Below are 20,917 nucleotides of genomic sequence, written 5' to 3' on the forward strand. Positions count from 1 at the left end.
AATTTATTGGAAATGTTTAAAATTGACCCGGGCGTGTCGGGATGCTAAACTTGCGTGTCGCTAGCGTGTCTGGAGCATTGACCACGTGTTGGATGTCTGACACATGTTGACCATGTGTCGGTTGCGCGTGGACGTGCGTCCGACACCGACACGAAGGCCTATGGAGAGTGTCCGTGCTTCCTAGGAGGTAATACTCATGCTGACTAAAAGATTTTATTCCATGATCTGGGGAGAGAGTGAGGATCTAATGGGAAACACGAAAATTCTTGCAGAGGCCAAGAATTTATGGATGAAACTCAATCTCCGAGGGGCGATCCTTACGAGCCTATCTCTGCAAGTCTTTCTCATCTTTTTTGCACCCATGCGAAAGAGGTGGTCAAACAGGTGGTTCGCGACTCCCATGTGGTCAGCTTACTTGGTTGCCGACTCAGTCGCTGTCTATGCCTTTGGACTCATTGCCAAAGTCCAAGTCGTTGGTGGTGGTACTTCAGACTCCGAGGCCAATCCATAGGGTGACCTTTTGGCATTTTGGGCTCCATTTCTGCTGCTACACCTCGGAGGACCCGACACCATAACCGCTTTCGCGCTCGAGGATAATGAGCTGTGGCGGAGGCACTTGCTTAATCTCTTATTCCAGCTAGGCACTGCATGCTATGTGTTTTACCAATACCTCCCCAGCAACAAGCTAACTGTCCCGACCGTCCTTGTGTTTATTGGAGGAACCATAAAATATATAGAGCGAACACGTGCTCTGTATCTTGCCAGCTTCAGTAAATTCCGTGGTTCCCTGCTTCCGTCTGTTGGTTTTGACCGGGATAGCCATGCTCCGATAGAGATGATGCAGGAGCCCAATATCGAATCCCGAGATGCTGGAGAGCAAAATAAAACCGATTTGGACGACAGAGAAGTGATAATAACCGCATTTTTTCACTTCACAACCTTCAAAGGCATCCTTGTGGAACTCCCCCTCCACTTGAGTCAAATGAACGAAAGCTTCGAATTTTTCGGGAGGATGATAACTGCAAAGGATGCTTTTCGGGTCATTGAGGCTGAGCTCAACTTCTTTTATGATGTTCTTTATACCAAGGCTGCCGTGGTTCAAAGTCCAACAGGGTACCTTTTCCGAGCTATCTCAATTGGTTCCGTCGTTACTGCTTTTGCACTTTTCTATGTCCTGAACAAGCATGGTTTTCACGAATATGATGTACGGATTACATACACCTTGCTCCTTGGAGCTGTGGGCCTGGAATTTGTAGCTCTTGGTAGGCTCATTTGCTCTGACTGGACAATAGAACTTCTAGGGAGATTTGAAAAACATCGTATAGGAAGCACCTTCATGAAGTTCCTCCTCAAATTCAAATCCGAAAGCTCACCATTCGCATTGCATATACTACATGCTAGGTGGTCTAGATCAATCTTCCAGTACAATTTGATAGATTCTCGGCTGAGAAGGTGGCCAAAATGGATTGAGAAACTCCTAGATTGCATCTCTCTCAGGGAATTGTTTGATGAGTTGAAGTCTGGACAACCAAAACCATACAGCGACGAATTAGGTGAACTGATTTTTAAGGAGCTGATCCGGAAGTTGACTTTAGATGATTCTGAAGACTTGAAGGATGGTGTTGAAGACTTGAAGGAGCTATGTGCTGCTCGAGGTCAATGGGCTCTGCAGCATTCCGAAACAGAGCAAGATTACACAAACTTGCTTCCATTCGTCCGTGATGTCAATTATGATGAGAGCCTTTTAATGTGGCACGTTGCCACCGAGCTCTGTTACAATACGGACACTGATGAAAGTACCAACTTAAACACTGATTGTGTAAACAGTAAGGTCTTGTCAGATTATATGCTTCATCTTATGATCAAACAACCTGATATGATGTCTGCAGTGGGTGGGGATTGCGAAATAAGGTTCCGGTACACTTGTGATGAGATGGACAAGTTCATCAGCAAAAATCTCTCTGATGGGAGCAAAACGAAGATATCGAAGGAAAGTGCGTGCCAAAGTCTCCTCTCTACTTATCCAGTTGTGAGGGCACCTTCAACGAATGACGACACGATCACATCTGTGCTTGCTGATGCGTGTGCTCTCGCTGGGGTATTGCGGAATATTGAGAAGGAAAAGAGGTGGAAGATCATGAGTGAAGTGTGGGTGGAATTGCTGGGGTATGCTGCGATCCATTGCCGACCTTACGATTATGCTCAACAACTGAGTAAAGGAGGAGAACTTGTCACCTTGGTTTGGCTATTGATGGCACAGTTTGGCTTCTATCGACATTTTCGATTCGCCAAGCCTCCAGAGGAAGACCGATTGATTGGAAATAATTGAGGGTAAAGTTGCCGAGCCAGCAAAGGATGAGGGCTCCTACAAGCAAATTCCACTGAAAAATCTAATGCTCTGGGGGAACTCACCTCGCCTTTTTTACACTTCTGTGAAACAAATGATAGAACCTCGCACAAATTACATCCGAGTGCTCTGATTTAAAATTCGGATAGCAAGTTTAATGTTGTACAGTTAATATAAAGTAACATTTTTAAGTAAAAATTTATTGAATGTCGGTCACCTCGTCTAATAAAGACATATTACGACTAAGCTGAATTTACTATAGGAGCAAGATGTGTCGAAAAACACGATATCGAACAATAAAATAAACACAAAAAGGAAATAAATCGGACGTTGAATTTACGCTATTCGGTTGACGCAGCCTACTCCACGAAAAGATTAGCACAGAATTCCACTATAAATCAAGCGATACGATAGAAATTATAATTACCATCGAGTCAACCCAAACACTTTCAGTATTTCCCAAGCCCCCAACTTTACCCAATAGCTTGTACGATATTTGGCTGTCACAATTACTTGCAAAATAATCTCTCTCAATCTAACAAAGTAGTACACAAAATCTTACCCCTTCAACGCCCTCGAATTCTTTCAGGGTGTAATTCACGCATAAGCGTACCTTTAGGACTCAACTATTGCGCACGCAAGGCACACCACTATGTACCAGCGACGTGAAGACCAAAGCCCAAGATTGAATATAAAAAAATATTTCCAACTAAATTAGGAAATCTTGTGGCTGACTTCTAAATTAAACGAGGAAAGTGGTTTTCTTGTTTTGTTAGGAATAGTCTTGGACTCTTTTAGTATGTCACGTACGAGAGCAGCACATCAGGTCGTATTTTCGCACACTATTAGATCAGCTTTCATTCAATGGCTCAAATTCAATATATATTTTAATAATCTCTACATTGGCTCAATATTTAAGTCAAGTTATAATCGCTTTGCTAGAACCTAATAAGTGCTACTCTCCCACAGCCCCTCATGGGCTCAACTGCCATAGAGATCTTCCAAGTTCAAGATACAATTGAATTTTACTGTAACCGTAGATTTTATTTAACAACTTCAAGCCCTTATTTGAGAGAATAAGCGCATTTCAGGTTCTTATTTGGAATTTCCCCAAAGAATGAATATGCATATAAGACCTCTTGTTCTCTTTCCTTTTATGGAGGAGTCAGGACATCTTGTATATTAGCGAAAGGGTTTTCTGAACCGGACGGAAACTTCACAATAGGTGCGTCTAACGCAGAGTCAAGAATTGCATCGAGCCTCTTCTCAAAGAAAGACTTCATCTTCTACAAGTTAGAAAGACCGCCTTAAAGTTAATCAAATGGTCAGACTATAAAACACGATATAACCGAAACGAACAGCCTAATATACGAACAGAAAGCTGCATCAGCTTTTCGCTTCCACAAACCATTTCCAGGCTCAGAATGGAAAAGACCAAGCAAAGGCTGCAACATGTTCAAAATAAAATTTATGGAAAAAAGCATCATATTGGCCAAACAAGAAACAGATGATCTATCACACCCGGCAACATTCCGAAAGCAGAGAAGCAGGAAATCTGCTTCCAAATGCTAATAATGAGAGATTTTGAAGATATCCATTGCAGATCCTCTCGGTGCTGGACTACTCTCCGCCAAGGTCACGCTAAGATAAGTGACCTTTACAATGCCCATAGCTGAAACATCAAGCTACAAACGGCCTAGACTAATGGATCTTACATTTTTCCTAACAGTCGCACAGTAAAGCAAAGGCCGCTAAAATCCATCCCCAGAACACTACAAAAGAAGAGACCATCTAGTTAAACCATTTCTTCCCATCCATACCTTCGCCACATCACGCACAGTTGGTTTCTTTCCATATATTCCAAGAACAGCATCTCCATAAACTTCATCCTCTTTTAAGGACCTGAGAATTGGATAATTGCGTGGAGGGGACTACTCGAAGCAAACAGGAGGCAGGGACTATGCAAATAATAATATCCATCCACATGTACAACTATACTTGACGGCGTGTGACACCACTGCTTGGAACACCATAAACAGCGCTATCTACGTACGCCAAAGTCTGCCATGGGCTGTTAAAATTTACAACCAATTTCAAATCTCTGAACAAATTTTGCAACCATAAAGCGGGCACCGCTCGACTTAGCTAAAGTTCTAATCGAGTTTGATCTACATCGTTGCATTTTATATCATAAAAGAAAATAATACCTTTCTTCAATACCATCAACATTCCCTTGGATTATTCATCCTGTTGCCGTATGGCCCTCAAATTTCAAAGATAGATGGCGAAACTAACAGAAGCAATTAATGCAGAACTGGAAGCACCAATACATAAGAATTTGATAAAGCCGTAGCTGCTAACTATGTGGAGGCATGGATGTACCTATAAAAGTTACAGGCAGCAGCGCGTCCAGCAATTACACCGTGAGCTCCTTCCAGCAATGCCGCCTTCACCTGTATACACAAATATCCATGAAAAATTGGTGAGTCACGAATGTTATTTCAAATAATGGTGCTAAAAAGTTTTACAAATCAGATGATTACACAAACTCCAGACAAAATGGCAGTTTCCCCAGCCAAAGTATCACCAAATCAAGATCTCAATCTCTCCATGAGCTAAAGGACACCTTAATTAGTTCAATTTCGATTAAGTTTGAACTGCTAGATAATTATGTTGAGTCAGCTTGAGTTCAATTTTTGAACTCAAGTAGCTCTTGAGCCTAATTTCGTAATTAATCTTTTGTTTTGATTTCATCGCAAGACGTTTAAACATAACAAATTCTCAATTATATTGCATTTATAAAACTTTAGTTTGAGCTCAAGCTCGTGTTGTCACGCCCCGAACCCTATCGAGCTCGTGACATCCGCCACTGGTCGATTAAAGCGACATCCCAGGGTTATCGCCGACCTCAAATAACCATCAGAGATTTAAATCCACAGCGGAAACTACGATTAACCCGGACAATTTAAAAACTGGGGAAAACAATCAGGGAGAATATACATATTCTTTTCTCATTCGAACTTATACCATAATATTCACAGTTTTACAAACCTTAATATACATGTGCACACCGTATTAAAACCGTTGAAATCCAAATAGGACTGGTGACCTGGCATCCTACCCTCAAAAATGGTACTCGCCAAAAGCCTAATTTCTGAGCCCCTACACTATCCCTTGCGCCCTTTACTCGGAGTCCATTCTGAATCTGACTCCTTGTCTTCTGATTCCGAACTCCCCTGATAGGTCTGTTGCTCTAAGGATTCCGGCTCTGCATTAATCTCAATCGGGTGATTGATGTCGCCCGATTCAGCTGGAACTGCATTCTGATACTCCTCAGCCAGAAAATCAAAGAAGTTGTACTCGGGCACGAAATTGGGATCCATATACTGCTCAAAAGGGAGTATATATTCCGGGTCTCCTACAGGCTCTTCCGACTCCTCGGACTCATCAGGCACATTCTCGGGTTCTGCCTCGGCCTCTAACCCCTATGGTTCCTCCTCGGGAATTGGTTCTAGGTCTATATCCATCGGGTCGTCCTCAGCCTGAGATGCTTCAGGTTCTGGTTCATGCTTAGCCCCTGACGATACTTGCGCGGCCGACGCCGGATGCATTCTTGACTGGGCTAGACTAGTCTCTACGCTGGTCAACTCACCGTCAATAGGGAGTATTGTAGACGGGTCCCAATCACCAACTAAATCAAACGGAACATCAAAACCCCTGACGGGTCCGAACTCATCCCCGTCTGCATCCCGGAAGAACCAGGCCGTATATACATGGGTTTCCCACAAAGGTAGTCCTACCTCTACAAATACGGTCGTAGTATACCTAATTCAGGTCACGTTATCTAGCATAGGGAATTCTGCAACATTGTTCTCGGTGTGCACTGGTACCCCAAAACGCACTGGTGGGGGTGGCGAAGGATTCATGAGTCCTGTCGGAGTTCTGAAATTGTTGGTTGAAACAACCGTGAGAACACTTCTCAGTAAGTTCACACATAAACCCCACCTAGGCTATCACGTACCTCCAGACAACTATACAAGCACCAATCACACACAAACGCCAAACCATCACATAGAAGGTACATCAATTAGTTTACCTGGGCTTATCCTGCTTGCACCCTGCACGTTAGTCGCAATCACATTATAAGCAATCACATGCATGATTAATTCTCATTCTCGCGCGTTTCCGTTTGCCTCATCACATTCCTTTCCGTGCCACTCGCCAGTGACCCGCATTACAGTACACGCCTCAGGTCCACTGCGACTATCTCATCACAACACTCCAAGGCCGCGTTACAGTACACGCCTCAGGCCATGTTTCTTGCCCGCGTAAACGTACACGCCTCAGGCTCAACATCTACCACCTACTGCGCAACCCGCATTGCAGTACACGCCTCAGGCTGGCAGTCTTCCGGTAATACCGGGCATCGTCCCGCGTTAAAGTACACGCCTTAGGACGGCACAATTCCCACAATCTCATATACCGTACCACGCACTATTTCTCGTTCTTTCACACTTGCAACAATCATTTGCCACTTAACTGGTCAATCACACGTGACCCGTGCACGCAACAATTATACACCAACCATGCTCACTCAACAGTCGACACGGCCAATTTTAATAATTAAAACAATCTGGCCCAAGCGTGCACCCAACAGACATAATTAAATCGACCAATTGCACAATCACACATTCAATTTCACCACCACAACCTAATTATATTTCAAACGCCCGTAAAACACAGAAATTGTTATTTTTCTCTAACCAAATGGCCTCAAATCGACTCAGGTCCTTCACGAGACTTTCTCGCCATTAATTCTCGGTTCTAAAAATCTAACTTGCGTCCCGATCGGCCCATCACAGCCCCATGAACAGTAGTCCACATCTCACTGTTGTCCTCCAATTTACAATAAAAATTGTCCGAATTAAATCCTAAGGCCCGCCACATAATTCCACTCCTAAATCATGAAATTCCGCACTTAACTTATACCCGATTTCACCCAAAAATCGCCCGTCGATACCCGAAGTCCTAAGTTGGGTTTAGAGCGCGACTTACCCGCGTTCTAGACTATCGCAGCTAGAACGGAAAGCGGCGGCACTTAATCGGGAACGGCGGCGACGGCGTACGGCTCCCGGCGGGCGGCGATCGGCTTGGGTGGCGACGGCGCGGCTTGGGCGGTGGGGCTCACGGCCAAGGGGAGACCAAGAGGGAGGGGGACGGCAGCGGCGGCGTGGGGCTAGCGGTGGTGTGCCGGCGAGGACGGCGTGGCACGGCGGCGGTCCGGCGGCGATCGGCGAGGGAAGGAGAGAGAGATCGGAGGAGGGGGAGGCTCACGGTGGGGGGGGGGATTCACGGTGGAGAGGGAGGAAGAAGAGAGAGAGAGGAGAGAGAGAAAGGGGTCAAAGGCTAAATATCCAATTTTGACCACCTTTTTGGTAATTTACCAAAATACCCCTCTCTAATCTTGTTAATCCGACGGCCGAGATTCGATCTAATCTTAAAACCGACGGCCCAGATCGAATCTTACCAAAAATATCCAAGGGTATACTTGTAATTTCTCAAAAAGTCCAAGGGCAAAATTGTCTTTTCCAACTTTTAGGGAAAAATTACCAAAATGCCCTTGCCCTTTAAAACTAACCTTTTAATAAATTCCAAGGGTAAAATGGTCAGTTTCTCCGTTTCTCGCCGAAATCGAGCTTTTCTGAAAAATCCGAAGAAATCCAGAGATGCACGTTCCAATTACAACGTCGTCCAAAGGTCCTGCCGTGACTTTCCGAATTTTCTGATGCTCGGTTTGGTCTCTAATCAGTATTTAAATTATATATACATAACGTAACTCGAGCGTTTCTCAGATTAACGGGCGGCTTTTGGGAAATTCGTCTATACGACCCGTGATTGATACTAAATCGAGTCACGTGCAATTTATTCAGACCGTACTGACTTCGGTTGCCAATAAAATCGCGAGGATTGATCACTAGGTCCGATGAGTACGATCGTTCGGAATAAGTTCGGGTTCGTTCGTCAATTCATTTCGTGGTCCGGCGGAATCACCCGCGATCCACTACTACGACAGTGGCGAACTGACCCTTCGTTATCCTTGGATCGGCCTACAATGGCTCAAAATGTTACCTCGGCGATTTTATGATCGAAAGTCAATTTACGATCGAATTTTTACTTAGTCGCACGAATTTTAAATTCCCAGTTAGCCTTTCCCTAACGGTTAGTATCCCAGGAATGATCAGTTCCGGGTGAGAACTAACTACGAGCACATTCGCAAAATAATTCATTTCATAAATCCCAAATGAGCAAAATTCCGGAATGTCACACGTGTTTTAGCTTGACTGAGCGGAGACTCATCTTTCATAAGATAATTGATTGAGTCTCTATTATTCAATACGAGTTGAATTAAATTAATAGTATGTGTCAACTCAACTCAGCTCCACTACGCCTTAGATACAGACGTGCATAGAAACACAATTGCAAATCAAACTTTCCATTGGGAATGTGAAGTACGTAAACCAATTTCCACGTTCATAACAGATTGTGTAGCAGTTGCATTATATGATAAGCTGAACATACTGTACTGTTTCCCAAGCACCATAATTAAACCATTTAAGAAAATTCACGGAACGAAAAATAACAAACAACATTAAAAAAAGAAGAAGAAAGAAACAAGAAAACAAAGAACTTTGGCATCCGACGATTGTTAGCAGGGCTGATGCCATCGAGTAGTGCCTTACGAGAATGTTTAATGAAATGTCTCGTTGGTGAGAGAGAAGAAACCTCATAAACAAAACCAGCTGTAGAGTAATCAAGCACCATAAAGTTAGACATAAAGGCATCAGGACAGCTCACTTAAAGGTTATGATTTTACTGAAATCTATAGTGCAAAGAACTTTGGGGTTGTAATGTGGCCAAATGGCAAAATCAGACTTTATGAAACTTATACAGCAGTTAGTCATCTTTGGTGAAATGCCCTTGAAAACAAGTGAACCGTTTCCAAAAAGAAGGCAAACAATTGTAGTCGAGAAACTGTAAATAATTAAATATTTGTGCAATTAATATTGCTTTTTGGTCCGTAAAAAGCATCCCTTTTGCAATAGTTCACACTCGTATTGGATAAAGCCATCGATCATAGCCCCAGCCTAGCAAAGCTAGTGCTTCGTAGTGGCGCTCCCTCAACTTTAACTCTAATCCTATAAGGAAGGCTCGATGCAAAGCAGTCGTAATTCAAATTAAACATCGAATTTCCTCTACGTGACCTATACAATGCCCATAGCTGAAACATCAGCGATAAATGGCCTACACGTATGGATATGCCTCCAATTCCAGGCCAAGTGTAATGCGTGAACAGTGTTCGTTGTGATTTTTCAAATTTCTGTTTGTTGTTGATCAGGTTTAGTGCAGAAGGTCGGGGACCGGATTTGCATTGCATCGAATTTGTGCTGTGGTTGGTATCCTGGTTGCTCGCTGTCTGAAGTTCCGAACTAGTGTTCGATTTTCTTTCATGCGATTAATTTGCACATTTGTTGCGAAGGAATGAAGCTACTCTACCCACCGTGTGATGCTTTAAGATAATATGTTGTCCTTGCCTAAAAGTAGTTGTGAGGCCTCTTGTTAGTTGGAAGACTTGGCTTTTGCTCTTATTGATCAGGAAAGAATAGAACCTGCAAGACAATGAAAAAGAGAGAAATGTGAATCAGGCTAAAGCTAAAATTGGAATCAAACAGCGTTAAAGCATGAAGGCAAGAAGCACTAGATGACAAAAGAACTCTCCCTCTGTCTCGATCTCGACTTCAAAATGGTAGATCATCAGGGATGCTAGACGGTGACGGGTGCGACGACAATGCTTGAATGAGAAGAAAGGTTAAAGATAAAGAAGAAAGGCCAAAGTGTGATAATTAAAGAATAGAACGTACATACATCCCTGACAACAGCCAAAGTGCTCGAGTTTTCATGCCTTTAATTTACAAATTTCTATTTGTTGTTGATCAGGTTTAGTGCAGAAGGTTAGGGATCGGATTTGCATTGCATTGAATTTGTGCTTTGGTTTGGTATCCTGGTTGGTCGCCTGTCTGAAGTTTTGAACTAGTGTTCGATTTTCTTTCATGCAACTAATTTGTGTAATAATATGGGTTACATTAATTGATATTGTAATTTACTGTTTTACGGAGTTGGTCTAATAAGGTAAGATATAAAGTTTCTTAAATAATCTAATATGGGACTGGCTAGTGTGAGCTGAGCCCGGCTTATGACGAGAGGACCTGGCAACATTCCTTCCTTTGTTTTGTGCTCATTTCCAGTTTCAAATTTAAAGCCGCATCCTATTTCCAAATTTGGATCCATTTACAATCTAATAAGCACCCCAAGCACCTTCAGGTCCTACCTATGTCTTGCCTGCCTTGCAATGTAACAACCGTGAATTACCTTGAGGTCTCGACAAATACGACACACTCATAGCTCAGAATCAACTATAGGATACGAGACGATAAAATAAGGAAAGGAAAGGAAGCTAAATCTACATACGCAAGAGAGCGAGTCTATTACCATTTTGATAGAGGACTTCAAAGATGTAGCGACATTTGTATTAGTTTCAAATGAAGTACTGGGCGCCTTCACTTCAACCCAATCGTCTTCACCAGCATTCAAATTAATCTCATTTTTGGATCTTTCTTCGGCAAACTCATCCATAGAGTCCCCACGAGAAGCGAGATTAGCTGCTTGAGGAACATCCCCGTCAGAAACTTCGTCCCTAACGACAATGCCGCATCGAACCGTACAGAGATACTCATTGCCCGCCCGCTGCTTGGGGGCGTAGTATATCTCGTAAACTCGAGCAGTGCTTCGGACATAAACTTGGCGCACATCCTGTGGCTGAGCGAAACTAACTGCAGCAGACGAATTCTTTGTCACTCATAACCGCAACTAAGGCACTGAAACAATTCTTCTTCGAGGCTTAAGCAAGTAATGATCGGGCGGTTGAGGTGAAAAGGACACATAAACCACCACTACATCACATTAACACGAATCGTTCGAAAGCTACTGAAGCCACTAGCTAATCGATGGTCTGACTCGTGTGCTTCAAATCAAGGACAAAAGAATATAATTCAAACGCAATAAAAGATGAAACTTGGAGAAACACCGCGACCGAGCGACTGCATCTCGTCTCATAGTCGTGACTATTATGACTAATTACTAATTCACTACGCGAAAACGATAGAACCCATACACCAGCACTCGGGAAGCTAAGAGTGAGCCGGAAAGAGCTTACCAGTGATCTCGCAGGGGCTGCGATCGGACGAGGGAGGGCGCAGGAGGAGAGGAGCTCTCGGAGCTGAGCTGACCGCGCCGTCGTCGATCGGAGAAAGAGACGACTCGACGGTCACTGAGTCGGCAAGACTGCTGGCTGAGACGGTCCAGCTCGTCGCGACGCCGCTCCAGTCGGTGTCGTCTTCTCCGGCGACGATCGAGCCCATGATGGATGGATTCTTCAAACTGGGAAGCGATGGGAAATCGCTCGGCGGAGGAGGAGGAGGGGAGCGTGCGATCGACGTCTAGTGATCTCAGATTTCTCAATGGTCCCCCATATACGAAAATCGGGAAGATCTTATATAGATTATTTTGGCTGAAAAACTAATTTACTTTACAAAATTACGATGGAAATATGAAAATCTGACACTTTAGGAAAAAAAAAGTTAATCGTAATATCCCCTCGGGAAAATCTTCCATGAACCTCCTTTTTTTTTTTTTTACCATAGTTAATCCAGTAAATTAATAAAAAATTTCCTTTTCCTTTCGAATCAATTCGACAAATAACAATTTCAATTTCTAGTTGCTAATCTCATTTATGAAACGATAAGACAGACACGTTCTAATAATCCATGCTCCATTGATGAAACCCAATAAATCCCTCACATTCCCCTTCTGAATCGACAAGAAAGTACGACGGTAAATGTGTAAAAGTATTTTTATGATGGCGATAAACCTAACAATAATCACAAGTGTTTTTTAAGGAATTTCTAATTAATTTGCTAGATTAACTCTGGTAAAACAAAAAAAGGTTAGATAGTGGAGATAAGTGGGTTTGCTTGTGAATAATATTCATCGGTGCATGAAATATCTTAGTTTATCTCAAATTGCTAGCGCTTTTCAATCGTAAGTATGAACTTTTCTTATTCTCATCAAATTGAATTTTTCTTATTTTACAAAAAAATTAAGTAGACCCAATTTCTTTTTTTTAAAGAAAAAGGACACATCTATTTCAGAATTTGTAGAATTTTTTTTCCTACGGGAAAAGTGTGTGATCTTTTCCTTGCAGAAAGAAGACAATTGATTTTCCACAAGATTTATCTAATGAACCCGATTTGCTACGTTTTCCCTTGTAAGTGATAACACCTCTGTTTTTCCTTTATTTTTTTTTCTATTTATGTAATGCAAGCGTGACTCCTATTTTTGTATATAATGCATGTTTGATGTCATAATCATGCTATACTTCTAAACGATAGTCGATCTCATCCCATTTGAAAAGTTAAGGTGATAAAGGATGTATATGTTCATCCACCAATACCCACCATATGTTTAGAAAGTTTAAAGATAACTATTTTCGGCTCAAATCAAAATTACACATTGAATCAGACAAACAAGTAGATGGCCTTTCCACTTCTCTAATGAAAGACAATAGATATCCTTCTTAGCTTCTCGCTATGGTCCATCTTTTTATCTTTTGATTTTATTCCGACACCCTCGTCGGGTCTGCAATAGCGCGAAAAAAGAAGGGGAACGATATCGACCAGCTTCGTCAGCTGATTGCATTAGGTTAAGGCCCATCAGCTTATTCGCTCGGAAATACGCGATTGCGCGATGAAGTTTGAAGTCGCTCATGACTTCTTTAGGATGATACTTCTTTTGTCTCGCGAATCAACCAAAAGAGAGGATGGTTCTTGCGAATTCGGTAGCCCTCACACAGACTCTACTGAATCATATCTCCACGGCTAAACATAATCACAGCTGCTGCGTTGACCTACTTTTGGCAAGTGTGGGGAGAAGATGAGACTAATTGTCTTAAGAACCTCATCATTACTTTCAGAAACAACAAAACCAATGTGAAAATTGCAAACACCAGGTGATACAGACAAGATAGCCATGACCATTTGTCTGATTATACAGTAATCGATCACAAATGGGACAGCAGATGACAGTGCAGACAGACCACCTTCCAAAACAGTGGCAACAGATGAACTATCTAACTAATCTCTCTCCTTTTTCTGTCGACTTTGGTATTAGAATGATGATTATGCATATAACGCCTCTTGTTCTCTTTCCTTGTATGAAGGAGGCAGCACATCTTTTCATCTTAGTGAAAGGGCTTTCTGAACCGGACGGAGCCTCCGCAATCAGTGCATCCAACATAGTCGGGAATTGCATCGAGAATCTCCTCAAAGAAAGACTTCATCTTGTACAAGTTAGAAAGACCGCCTTAAAGTTAATCAAATGGTCAGATTATAAAACACGATATAATCGAAACGAGCAGACTAATATACAAACAGAAAGCTGCATCAGCTTTCCACTTCCACAAACCAATTCCAGGCTCTGAATGGAAAAGACCAAGCAAAGGCCGCAACATGTTAACAATAGAATTATTGATAAAGCTTTGTCTTGGCCATACAAGAAACAGATGATCTAACACGCCGGGCAACATTACAACAGCAGAGAAGCGAGAAATCTTCTTCCCAATGCTAATGATGGCTTTGCAGCAATAAACACTATATGCCAGATTTTAAGTTTATCCATGACAGATCTTCTCGGTGCTGGACTACTCTCGACAAGGTAACGCTCACATAAGTGACCCGTACAATGCCCATAGCAGAAACATCAGCTACAAATGGCCTAGCCTAATGGATCTTAGATTTTTCCAACGGTGTTCTTCAATGCCTCCAATTCCATGCTCGGTGTCACGCGCAAACAGTGTTCATTGTGATTTTTCAAATTTCTCTTTGTTGTTGATCAGGTTTAGTGCAGAAGGTTAGGGACAGGATTTGCATTGCATCGAATTTGTGATTTGGTTTGGTATTCTGGTTGCTCGCTGTCTGAAGTTCTGAGCTTGTGTCCGATTTGCTTTGATGCGATTAATTTGCACATTTGTCGCAAAGGAATGAAGCTACTACATTGAGGTTGGATGATGTTCTGAACTGTAATAACTCTGTCCATCGGGTGATGCTTTAAGCTAATGTGTTGTCCATGTCTGAAGAGTAGTTGTGAGGCCTCTTGTTTGTCGTAAGACTTGGCTTTAGCTCTTTTTCGTCAGGAAAGAATAGAACCTGCAAGACAATGAAAAAGAGAGAAATGTGAATGAGGCTAAAGCTAAAATTGGAAACAAACAGCTTTAAAGCTCGAAACAAGAAGCCCCAGATGACAAAAGACGACTCTCTCTCTGTCTAACTTCAAACTGGTAGATCATCTCCTGAGGGATGCTGGACAGTGATGGGTGCAATGACGATGCTTGAATGAGAAGAGAAGTTAAAGATAAAAGAAGAAATGCCAAAGTGTGATAAAGAATAGTATGTACGTCACTAACAAGGGCCAAAGCGCACTGGTTTTCATGCTCTTAGTATGCGTTCTCCACAAGTTTCTCGCCGAGTCCTCTTGCTCCATACTGACCTCAGCTTGAGTCCTGTCGCTTCTAACTCCTTTATAACTACGCATTGCTCGACACTCGTAGCGTGAAGCAAGACATCCATTCCTATCGGATCGTAAATAAATTTCAAGGTATTATCGACTCTGCCCTTAATAGTCACCTTTTCTTTTATTATATCCTCCGGCTTGCATATCTATTCAATCATTGTTGCCTTATTGTAATACTCTAAGTAGCACCGACACCACGACACGACACGACACGTTGACACGTCATTTATCAATAAAATAGAGAATTCCGACACGTCGGGACACGTTGTATATCAAATGTACATTTTTATATATACATGATAAATTATCACTTTTATGGTTATTTCAATTAAATTAATTTGATTCGAATCCACAAATAAATCAATAATTAAAAAAAAGAGCCCATGATGAATTTACATTTTGATCCCTAATTTATTGGAAATGTTTAAAATTGACCCGGGTGTGTCGGGATGCTAGACTCGCGTGTCGCTGGCTTGTCCAGAGCATTGACCACGTGTCGGTTGCATGTGGACGCACGTCCGATACCGACATGAAGGCCCACGGAGAGTGTTCGTGCTTCCTAGGTAATAATACTCACTCATGCTAACTAAAAGATTTCCTTCCAGGATCTGGGGAGAAAGTGAGGATCAAATGGGAAGTACGAACATTCTCGCAGAAGTCCAGAAGTTATGGATGAAACTCAATCTCCGAGGGGCAATCCTTACGAGCCTATCTCTGCAAGTCTTTCTCATCTTTTTTGCACCCATGCGAAAGAGGTGGTCAAACTGGTGGTTCGCGACTCTCATGTGGTCAGCTTACTTGGTTGCCGACTCAGTCGCTGTCTATGCCTTTGGACTAATTGCCAAAGCCCAAATCGTTGGTGGTACTTCAGACTCCGAGGCCGATGCATATGGTGACCTTTTGGCATTTTGGGCTCCATTTCTGCTGCTACACCTTGGAGGACCCGACACCATAACCGCTTTCGCGCTCGAGGATAATGAGCTGTGGCGGAGGCACTTGCTTAATCTCTTGTTCCAGCTAGGCACCGCATGCTATGTGCTTTACCAGTCCCTCCCCAGCAACAAGCTAACTGTCCCGACCATCCTCGTGTTTATTGGAGGAACCATAAAATATATAGAGCGAACACGTGCTCTGTATCTTGCAAGCTTCAGTAAATTCCGTGGTTCCCTGCTCAGGTTTCTTGATGCTCGGCCGGAACACATGCCTCCAATAGAAAACCGATTTGGAGGGCAAAATAAAACCGATTTGGACGACAGAGAAGTGATAATAACCGCATTTTCTTACTTCACAACCTTCAAAGGCATCCTTGTGGAACTCCCCTTCCACTTGAGTCAAAAGACCGAAAGCTTCGAATTTTTCAGGAGGATAACCGCAAAGGATGCTTTTCGGGTCGTTGAGGCTGAGCTCAACTTCTTTTATGATGTTCTTTATACCAAGGCTGCCGTGGTTCACCGTCCAGCAGGGTACCTTTTCCGAGCTATCTCAATTGGCTGCGTCGTTACTGCTTTTGCACTTTTCTATGTCCTGAACAAGCATGGTTTTCACGAATATGATACACGGATTACATACACCTTGCTCCTTGGAGCTGTTGACCTGGAATTTGTAGCTCTTGGTAGGCTCATTTGCTCTGACTGGACAATTGCACTTTTATGGATATTTGGAGAACATCCTATAGGAAGAACCTTCATGAAGTTCCTCCTCAAATTCAAATCCGAAAGGTCACCATTTGCATTGCATATACTACATGCTAGGTGGTCTAGATCAATCTTCCAGTACAATTTGATAGATTCTCAGCTGAGAAGGTCGCCGAGAAGGCCACCAACATGGATTGAGAAACTCCTTGGTCTCATCCCTCTGGGCGCATTGTTTGATGACTTGAAGCCTGGACGAGTAGAACCATACAGTGACAAATTACGTGAACTGATTTTTTATGAGCTGAAACGGAAGGAATTGGTTGCAAGAGATTTCGAAAGCAAAATGGAGATATGTGCTGCTCGAGGTGAATGGGCTCTGGAGCATTCTGAAACAGAGCAAGATTGCACAAGCTTGCTTCCATTCGTCCGTGATGTCGATTATGATGAAAGCCTTTTACTGTGGCACGTTGCCACTGAGCTCTGTTACAATACTGACCCTGATGAAACTAGGAACGATCGTGTAAACAGTAAGGTCTTGTCAGATTATATGCTTCATCTCATGATCAAACAACCTGATATGATGTCTGCAGTGGCTGGGTTTGGCGAAATAAGGTTCCGGTACACTTGTGATGGGATGGATGAGTTCATCAGCAAAAATATCTCTGATGGGAGCAAAACGAAGATATCGAAGGAAAGTGCGTGCCAAAGTCTCCTCTCTGGTTTTTCAAAAGTGGAGCCACGTCTATGGGAAGAAAAGATAATCAGATCTGTGCTTCCTAAAGCGTGTGCTCTCGCTAGGGTATTGCAGAATATTGAGAAGGAAAAAAGGTGGAAGATCACGAGTGAAGTGTGGGTGGAATTGCTGGGGTACGCTGCGATCCATTGCCGACCTTACAGTTATGCTCAACAACTGAGTAAAGGAGGAGAACTTGTCACCTTGGTTTGGCTATTGATGGCACAGCTTGGCTTCTATCGACATTTGGGAGTACCCCTGTCTCCATGGGAAGAAGACCGATTGACCTCACAAATAAGAGGACATCCCATTGCTCGAAAATAATTGAGGGTAAAGTTGCCGAGTCGGAAAAGGATGAGGGCTCCTACCCGCAAATTCCACTGAAAAATCTGATTGCCGGGGGATCTCACCTCGCCTTTTTTACCACCTTTGTTTCGCTTCTTCTTGTACTAATAAGCGCGCTGCTGATTTGCTCTGACTGCACATTGTCGTTAAAAGTGTCCCTTCCCTGTAAACTCCTCCAGCTGATCGATTTCTATAATATCCTGCGATTCCGTACACTTCTGGGAACCAAATGGGAGAAGCTCATGCGGATTACATTCGAGTGCTCTTATTTAAAATTCGGATCGCAAGTTTAATATTGTACCGTTAATAGAAAGTAACATTTCTAAGTAAGAAATTATCGAATGTCGGTCACCTCATCTAATAAAGACATATTATGACCAAGCTAAATTTACTATAGGAGCAAGATGTGTCGAAAAACACGCGATCAAATAATAAAATAAACAAAAAAAAGAAATAAATTGGATGTTGAATTTACGTTATTCGGTTGACGTGACCTACTCTATGAAGAGAGTAGTACAGAATTCCACCATAAATCAAGCGATCCAATGAAAATTATAACTACCATCGAGTCAACCCAAACACTTTCGGTATTTTGCAAATCCCCAACTTTACCCAATAGCTTGCACGATATTTGACCGTCACAATTACTTACGAAATAATTGCTCTTAATCTCACAAAGTAGTACACAAAATCTTACCCCTTAACGAATAAGCGTCCCTTTAGGGCCCAACTATTGCACACGCAAGGGACACCACTATGTACCAGCGACATGAAGACCAAAGCCCAAGATTGAATATAAAAATATATTTCCGACTAAATTAGGAAATCTTGTGGCTGACTTCTAAATTAAACGAGGAAAGTGGTTTTCTTGTTTTGTTAGGAATAGTCTTGGACTCTTTTAGCATGTCACGTACGAGAGTTGCACATCAGGTCGTATTTTCGCGCACTAATAGATCAGCTTTCATTCAATGGCTCAAATTCAATATATATTTTAACAATCTCTACATTGGTTCAATGTTTATGTCAAGTCATAATCGTTTCGCTGAAATCTAATAAGTGCTACTCTCCCACAGCCCCTCATGAGCTCAACTGCCATAGATATCTTCCAAGTCCAAGACAGTTGAATTTTACTGTAACTGTGGATTTTATGAAGACACCAACTCTACTTGCAACATTAACCACCGCACAAGAATTCATGGACACAACCACCATTGTATCAATAGCCATCAAAAGATCAAAAGAAGAAAAGAAGAAATAATCTAGTCAAACCGTTTCCTCCGTCCATACCTTCCCCACATCACGCACAGTTGGTTTCTTTCCATATATTCCAAGAACATCATCTCCATAAACTTCATACTCTTTAAGGACCTGAGAATTGGATAATTGTGAGGAGGGGAATGCTCGAAGCAAACAGAAGGCAGTGACTAAGCAGGTAATAATCATCCAGCCACATGTACAACTATACCTGACGGCGTGTGACACCACTGCTTGGAACATCATAAACAGCACTGTCTACATACACCAAAGTCTGCCATGGGCTGTTAACATTTACAATCAGTTTCATCAAATTTTGCAACCATGAAGTGAGCACCGCTCAACTTAGCTAATGATCTATTAAAGTATGATCTATATCATTGCATTTTATATCGTAAAACAAAGCAATACCTTTCTTCAATACTATAAAACATTCCCTTGGATTATTCATCCTGTCGCAGTATGGCCCTCAAATTTCAAAGATAAATGGCGAAGCTAACTGAAGAAATTAATGCAGAACTGGGAGCACCAATACATAAGAATTCGATAAAGCCCTAGCTGCTCATTACGTGAAGACATGGATGTACTTATTGTACGCAGCACGTCCAACCATTACACCATGACCTCCTTCCCTGAAAAATTGGTGAGTCACGATTGTCATTTCAAATGATGGTGCTAAAAAGTCTTACCAATCAGATGATTACACAAACTCAAAACAAAATGGCAGTTTCCCCATCCTAAGTATCACCAAATCAAGATCTCAATCTATCCATGAGCTACTCAAGCTCAGCTTAATTAGTTCGATTTCGATCGAGTTTGAACTGCTAGATAATTAAGTTGAGTCAGCTTGAGTTCAATTTTTGAACTCCAGTTAGCTCTTGAGCCTAATCTTGTAATTAAACTTTTTTTTTTCATTGCAAGACATTTAAACACAACAAATTATCAATTACATTGTAGATATAAAACTTAGAGTTTGAGCTCAAAAACTCGTGTTTGGGCTTAACTGAGCCGAGACTCATATTTCATAAGACAATTGACCGAGTCTCTATTATTCAATGCGAATTGAATAATATTAACAGTTTGTGTCAACTCAACTTCGGCTCCATTACACCTTAGATACAAACATGAATGAAAACACAAATACAAGTCGAACTTTCCATGGAGAATGTGAAGTGCGTAAACCAATAATCAGCAAGACGGCCGGCTGAGATTGTTCAGCTCGTTGCAACGCTGTTCCAATGGGTGTCTTCTCCGACAATCGAGCCCATGATTGATTCTTCAACTAAGAAGCAATGTAATTGCTCGGTGGCGGTAGCGATTTCGATAGGCTGGACGGAATAGTTGGGGAAGGGAGGAGGAGGAGGAGGAGGGGGAGGAGGGGGAGCGTGCAATGGATATCTAGTGATCTAAGATTTCTCAATGGGCCTCATAAATGAAAATCAGAAGATCTTATATATTAGGAAAATTTTTAAATAAAGGCCTGAAGTGAACTTTGTATCAAATAATAGCCTAAAGTGACATGTCAGTCTCAAATAAAGGCCTAAAATGGCCATGAGAGTTTCAAATAAGAGCTTGACCTGATAAAATATTCCGGCCAGTCAAGAGTATTTTCGTACAAAGATAATTTTAATTTTAAATTATTATTTTTTTCCTTTCCTTTTTCTGAGTTTCTCTTTGTTCTTTGCTAGTGGCATCGAGGGCAATCGCCTTGCCAGCTGCTGGCGAGAGATAGCCTCACTTCACTGAGGTGACCCTTGCCTTGGGCAAGGTCAAGCAAGGCTGGCCCTCGCCTGTGGCTTTCGAGGGCGGCCTCATCGGCAGCTGGCGAGGTGACCCTCGCTTAGCCCTTCCTAGGCTTCAACCGGCCATGGGTAAAGAATAAAGAGAAACCAGAAAAAGGAAAAAAGGAAAGAAAAAAGGAAA

General features: G+C 42.3%; 1 protein-coding gene and 1 pseudogene across 1 annotated transcript; both read left to right on the top strand.

The window, feature by feature from the left end:
* The first annotated feature begins 247 nt into the window (after positions 1–247).
* Positions 248–2,329, top strand: LOC115666146 (uncharacterized; annotated as a pseudogene).
* Positions 2,330–15,658: 13,329 nt separating this feature from the next.
* On the top strand, positions 15,659–17,719 carry LOC130138588 (uncharacterized). The gene has a single exon (XM_056313052.1). It carries the CDS (start codon positions 15,659–15,661, stop codon positions 17,717–17,719), a length of 2,061 nt encoding a protein of 686 aa, XP_056169027.1.
* The last annotated feature ends 3,198 nt before the right edge of the window (positions 17,720–20,917 follow it).

The sequence above is a fragment of the Syzygium oleosum genome, unplaced genomic scaffold, assembly GCF_021117445.2.
Source record: "Syzygium oleosum isolate NSW1041296 unplaced genomic scaffold, Sole_v2.1 Sole_v2.07, whole genome shotgun sequence".
NCBI classification, from domain to species: Eukaryota; Viridiplantae; Streptophyta; class Magnoliopsida; order Myrtales; family Myrtaceae; genus Syzygium; species Syzygium oleosum.

What these genes read in the sequence shown, in the direction of transcription:
- LOC130138588 (XM_056313052.1), top strand. Translation starts at nt 15,659, where the DNA reads ATGGGAAGTACGAACATTCTCGCAGAAGTCCAGAAGTTATGGATGAAA.